The sequence below is a fragment of the Monopterus albus genome, unplaced genomic scaffold, assembly GCF_001952655.1.
Source record: "Monopterus albus unplaced genomic scaffold, M_albus_1.0 scaffold17.1, whole genome shotgun sequence".
Lineage (NCBI taxonomy): Eukaryota > Metazoa > Chordata > Actinopteri > Synbranchiformes > Synbranchidae > Monopterus > Monopterus albus.
This window is the reverse complement of record NW_018127897.1, coordinates 3,503,160-3,509,744: the sequence shown is the minus strand read 5'-3', so window position 1 is coordinate 3,509,744 and position 6,585 is coordinate 3,503,160. Positions and strand designations below refer to the sequence as shown.

The 6,585-nt window shown below is 39.9% G+C and overlaps 1 protein-coding gene across 1 annotated transcript in view; it reads right to left on the bottom strand.

The window, feature by feature from the left end:
- Positions 1–4,683, bottom strand: part of garre1 (granule associated Rac and RHOG effector 1) — a 28,613-nt gene extending 23,930 nt beyond the window's left edge. The window contains 1 exon segment of the mRNA XM_020592350.1: positions 3,679–4,683. Within this exon segment, the coding sequence (XP_020448006.1) occupies positions 3,679–4,182 (504 nt within the window). The 5' untranslated portion in view covers positions 4,183–4,683.
- Positions 4,684–6,585: the final 1,902 nt, after the last annotated feature.

The window sequence follows — 6,585 nt, the reverse complement described above, 5'->3', positions numbered from 1 at the left end:
ATGGAAATAAAAAAAAAAAAAAAAAAGGTGGTTAGTTTTGCAGGCTGCACTGATCTGAACCTTTGGGGGGCTATTGACAAAATAAAATAAAATAAAATAAAAAATAAAAGGAAAAATTAGGAGCACACAAAAGCAAGGGAAAAGGAGGGGGGGAGCGTTATACACCACAACTCCCCAAATATACTGGATTCTTTATGAAGAATCCTCCTAGTGTGATGAGATCTCATGTCAAGAAATCTGTGAAAATCTGTCTTGTGACATCAATACATACCAGACCAAGAGCAACAGACGGAGCGCAAGGTTGAAATCAACACAGAAGATGCCACCACCACTTTTCTATGCTTAATTTGTGAAAAGGAATTCAGTTAAAAGGTCACACACAGCTTCAATTAGAAGGTGAGAGGCTCATGCATAGTTATAAAGGTCTGAAGAGACTCATGTGAAGTCAAAATATTTCAAAATGCACCTGCATTGTTTTGCATTTTGTGACTTTCAGTAGAATAAGACTTCTTAAAAATATTTTTAGAATACTGCCTCATCTCATGAGCCAAGTGTATTGTTACACCCCTACTCATAATACATCCAGCTGTCAAACAACATTCCTTGACTCAAACAAAGGAAAATCCCTTTTACGGTTACAAATATACCACATCATAAGAGACTGGCTGAATCAGGTAGATAAGTAGGACTTCATTGATCCCACAATGGGGAAACTCCTGTGTTCCAGCAGCAATAGAGAGCTGCAACAAAACACCATAGGAACAAACACCACACACATACAATATATTGAGAAACAGATTCCAAAGTATCTAAAACCAAACAGAATAGAGTATTTGAGAGACAATCAAGAACAAGAATGATCCCCCCACAGTTAATCCCTGAGAACAAATCAAGATACCTAAGAACAAGACAAAATATAGTATTCAAGAGATCAAGAAATCAAGGACAAGAATATTATTCACATAATCCCACAATGGGGAAAATACCTGTATTTCAGCCATGAGGATCTCTGAGAAACTACTCAAAAATGCCTAAAACAAGACAATATAAAGTATTCGAGAGAAATCAAGGGCAAGATTTTACACATGTGCACATTTACAATGCATTTTACCCCAGGATTTGAGTATTGCACCTCAGTTGACTATTGCACAGTCCCTCATAATTTCACCTATCTTATCACGGCAGTGATGTATTGTACGGTCTGATGGCTGTGGGGAGGAATGACCTACGGTAACGCTCCTTCTTGCACTGGGGATGCAGCAATCAGCAATAATTATCACAAGCTAGGCCTCAATGCTTTTATTCTGTCAACTCAGCGCTTTCCTCTACCAAAATAAAACATGGTAGATCATAGCACAGATATTTATGCAAAATATCTATACACATTAAAACATTGTAAAATGAATATACTAATACAGGTGTTTGGACTTCTAAATAAAACCACCATTGGACAAAACAGCAAAATCCCATTTCAGTCTGAAGTTACCATGTATACAACAATTTTTTGGGAATAAAAGAGTTCACTTACTGTGTCCTTTAAACTCACTATTTTCTATTCACACATAACTGGCACATTACACATCACTAATATCAACATAATAATACTGTAGTGCATGTGTAATGTTTTCTTAGACAGTAATATAACCAACACACTGGCATAAGGCCATTACAAAGTATAGTATTAGTCTGTTTCCTTCTCTTTGACAAATCTGCCTTTTTGCCCATAGGACTGCCAAGCCATGCGGTCTAAACTTTCACGGACTTGGGCCCCCTCTAATATTCATCTGTGCTTATCCAAGACCACAGAGAGTCAAATGTAATGACTGCGGTGCAAAAGTGTTTCCTGTTTTGGGCTCAGCCGCATCCAGTGGCCATGCAGTCACTCAGTGTCTTGGCTTTAGCCATGTACATACATTCCCTGCTAGATGCTAAAGGACTGTGGAAACACTGATAGCCCCCATTATTTTTTGTGTTGCAATGCTACTCCTTTTAAGCCCACCTGTGGCTCACAGCTATAGCTTTTGTCACTGGTGCCCCAGAATCAAGTGGCAAATGTCAAGACTCGTATGTGAAATCGAGAGACATTGCTGTTGCAACCAGGAATTTGGCAAGGTGATTAAACTGAGTCACCACACTCTGCAAGCATACTTGAAATGAGACAGTGGATAATATTTGGGAACGAAAACGGTGATTTTGCTTTGTTCTGCTAATATTTGGAGGTAAATTGTAAAAATATCTATATTTGTGCATATTTACAGTGTACAAAGCAGGATTTCATCTTGGGGATATCCTTTGTTTTGTTCACATCTTTCACATTCAAAAAGTTGTCATTTGAGTTTTTTCATCTTTACTTCTTAGACGTTTCCCTCCTTTCAAATGTTATTACTGAATTTTAATCCCATTAAATGCTGAAGTGCCAATGTAGTTATACTCAATTAGGTGCCAAAAGACAACAAGTAAGGACAACTTCTGCTCAATGGGACCAGGGGGTGGACAGCTTCACAAAGAGATCCACAGGTTCACAACTGTATATTAAATGCTGGATAAATAAGAAGATGCAGTAATCATAGTTGGTGCTGAGTGGTGCTAGGGTGTGGTGCACAGCTGAAAATACAGCTACTTGACACCAATATCAACACATGACCATTAGGGCAGCAGAACTACTGCAAAACAGACAACTGGAATTACTCTGATAAATACCATTTTTGAGATTTTCCACCACAATTACAAACTCATGATTATTATCTCTCAAAGCACAAGCAGCTATTAATATTACATCTCTTCATTCTTGAATCATTGTGTCCAGATCTTTTGCAGGTGCCTATTTCAATCTTATGCTATATACTGAAATAAACCCATGTTTGAGGTCTAACAGCATCAACATAAGTTATCCAACCTCAGCCATAATATCTGCCGTTTTCAATAATGTTTCTCCTTTTTATAGAGTGTTGTAATGTGAGAGTGGAAATTTGGAACTGGTTCTTGTGTGAATAGTGATTATCAGTCTAGACTTCATTGTCCAACACAGGCATGTGTAATCAGGTGTGACACAAAGAGAAAAACAGTGTAAAGGAGGTCATACGAAAAACAATTGGGATTCCCAATTTTACAAATGATTCCCATTTCACAGCTGAACCTTTTGGCTATTCAGAGAATTAATCTCCAAATCCTCTATTAAACTCCCATAAAAACATCTCAGCTATGTTTCACATTTTACATATCAGAAAATGCAGCAGTGTGCAAAGACAGTGTGGTGTTTATAATGACAAAAGATGACTTTTCATCTCACATCCTCAGTGTTTTTCACACCTCACCCTCAGATGCTGACACCAGCTTAACACTGGGTGTGAGAATCCTATTTGAGCCAGGAAACACCGATTCATGGAGCCAGCCTTCTGATGAAGGGCAGATAAGCATCTTAGCACCACCGCTAGAAGACAAGTCATGGGTAAATGAATATGATAAAGGATGTGGTGCTGAACTATAGCACCTCAAGCTGTCAGCTTAACTAATTCTTTCCAAGAGAGCTAACAGTCGACTTCAAATGTCAGTTTGTTTTTGTCTAGCGGTAGACAGAGGTATTTACTAAGTCAACAGAATGTGACGTATTCCAGTGTATAAACTAGTTTTACAAGTGTTTTATAGCAAGATGATATGCAATTCTGTTTGAGCACATACCTCAACATCCTGCAGGCTGAAGTCGTTCTGGTCTTTGAAGTTGGCAGCCCCGGCACTCAGCTCCATCAGCATCTTGGCGATCTCAGGCTTTATTGCTGCAGTCAGCCTGCTGGCCGCCTCCATGACATGTTCCTGCACGTCCTTCAGTTGCATAGCTGCTTTGGAATAGTGTGAGTTCCTGAACACACTGCTGAACAGGTCTGTGAGGAAGGCGCTGGCCCGGCAGAACACGTTAAGGGCATCCAAATATTTAGAGATGCCTTGCTGAATGTCAGCAACCGCGGTAGTGGCAGCAGAAGGAGACGGGTGGCAACTGCCAGGCATGCCCACCCCGGTGCCCACGGGTGAAGAAGTTGAGCAAGACGAGGCCAGGGAGGCACTCAGGGTCCGGCTCAGCTCAGGCATCTGGTACTGCTGGTGCTGCTGCACTTTCTGCTTGGACCCGCCGAGCAAAAAGCGACGCTTGTAGTCCATTTTACTTTCTTGTGCACTACAACAATACATAAGTGGTGCAACAGCACCGGAAGCTCCTGTTTTTAATTTGTTTTTCCCAGCAATTTTTCTTGTCCTCTTCACAAAAAAAAAAAAAAAGAAAACAGAACACCAAACCCAACAGTCCTGAAACTGTTCAAGTTAGGTAAACAGACAGCTTAAGAATTCCCGCTGCTAGAAGCTCATCTCATTGCACCTTGTGGAGAGGCAGCACAGACATGGGTGAGCTCGGAGGGTGAGCAAAAACAGCAGCAGGCTTACATGCAGACCTGCTGCAGATACGCAAGACCCAGCTTAAAAAAGTACAGACACATCTCCAGATTCTCTGTTTCCAGCTTCAAACAAAATTATCATAATAGGGGAGGGAAAAGTCAAAAACACTCCTCAATTTACTTAGTGATAATACAGCCAAGTTTTAAAGTGCATTAACTTTCTCTCAGAATGGAGGGGGGGTCCTTCTTTATACAGTATATACACATATCTATCTATCTATATATATAAATAATCTATGCCTGGACTAATAATAAAAGTAAAAAAAAAAAACTTTTAAAAGCTGAATGCAAAAATGACAAATGAAGAAAGGAAAGGAAAATGAGACACTGGTCAACAGAACTAAGAGAATATGACATTAATAATAAAAAAACATTTTAATGCCGGAATTAGAGGATGTGGCTTCTGCTTTTCTTATGCACTGGCTGGCAGTAGTAGTGGAAGGTGAAGGGCAGACAGATCCAGTCCGTCTCAAATCCTCATCACAAAACAGGGCTCTGCAGGCAGTGAGCAAGTGGCCAGCTGATAGCCCCGTCTGCCTGTCTGAAGTCTCCAGCAGCTTCCTGGTTTCTCCCCCTTCTGCTGGCTGAGGTAGATATTACTCACCGCGGAAACAGTGTGCTTCCAGATCTCTCTGTTCTCCGCGGATGCAGATTAGAGTACCAAAAGCACAAATGTATCTATAAGAGCTCTAGGTCATTTCCTAAGGGAGGAAAGAGCAGAGACACAGAAGAGAGGATTAACATCATGTCACAGAGGAAGGATGAGCTTCATTTTAGCTGTTTTACTGTTACATCCTAAAATAAACCAGACTGCCTTTTACAACTTGAAACAGGCTTAAGAGATCGACAAATATTAATACTGTATGTAAAGGCTTTATTAAAGCTTTAATGATGTGGCTGAGTTTTACATACAGTGTGAGGAACACAAACAAATACAGCTTCAAAAATTCTAATATTAAAAATAACCACTTAGATTGACAATATGTGGTCAGTCGAACCAGGTAATGCTAATTTAGAAATTGTTCTGATGTGACTGCTCACTATCTGACCAAGCTAGCTCTATTAGCAGGAAGCTACATCTCATTCAGGGCTCAGTAGTCTGTCGGCATTGTTCCAGCTGCACACTATAGCTGTGTTTCCACTGTCAGAACCTAACAAGCGGTAAACCTCGTGCTTCCCTTTACTGTAACCTGTCATAACCTCATAGGTTGACGCAAACAGTTCTACCTTATTTTTCCACTGTGTTTTGTGTAATTAGAAGACACACACGCAGATGGGCAAAGGGAGGGCAGAAAATGTGAAGCATCAACAATCAGCCAATAACAGAGATTGTATGAATTGTATGAAACTTGTCTTCTTATTCTGAACTGTTTCATTCCATCTTATCCCATTGCACTAGTGTGCCATAAGCTTAAATATACCCTGTCCATTAATTGTAATTTGAATCCATAGCTTGTTGTATATCATACATTAACCCACATATCTTACTGTAAATATCAATTGTACATACAGTCAAGCCCGAAATTATTCATACTCCTGGCAAATTCTGACTTAAAGTTACTTTTATTCAACCAGCAAGTATTTTTTGACAGGAAGTGACACAGGCATCTCCCAAAAGAGAATATTACGATTTACAAGAGGCATCATTGTGGAAAAAAATATTTCTCAGCTTTTATTTACATTTGAACAAAAAATGGCATGTCCAAAATTATTCATACACTTTGCAAATTGTCACAGTCTATGGGAAAATCCAAAGTTCTATACCATTCCAAATAGTCCAAGCTGTTCTAAAGCATCCTAATTACACTCATTCATTGGGAACAGCTGTTTTAATCAACTCAACAGGTGAAAAACAGAAGCTCTCTACTGTTGGTTTGTGGACAGTCATGGCTAAGACAAAGGAGCTCACTGAGGACCTGTGGCTGCACATTGTGGCTGCTCATAAGTCAGGAAAGGGCTATAAGACCATATCTAAATGTTTTGAAGTTCCAGTGGCTACAGTGCAAAGTATTATTACAAAATACAGGACGTTCTGCCTTGTGAAAAATCTCGAAGGATGTGGCCAGAAGCCAAAAGTGACACCTGTGCTGACCAGGAGGATCGTGAGAGAGGTAAAGAAAAGAATCCAAGGATCCCCACCAAG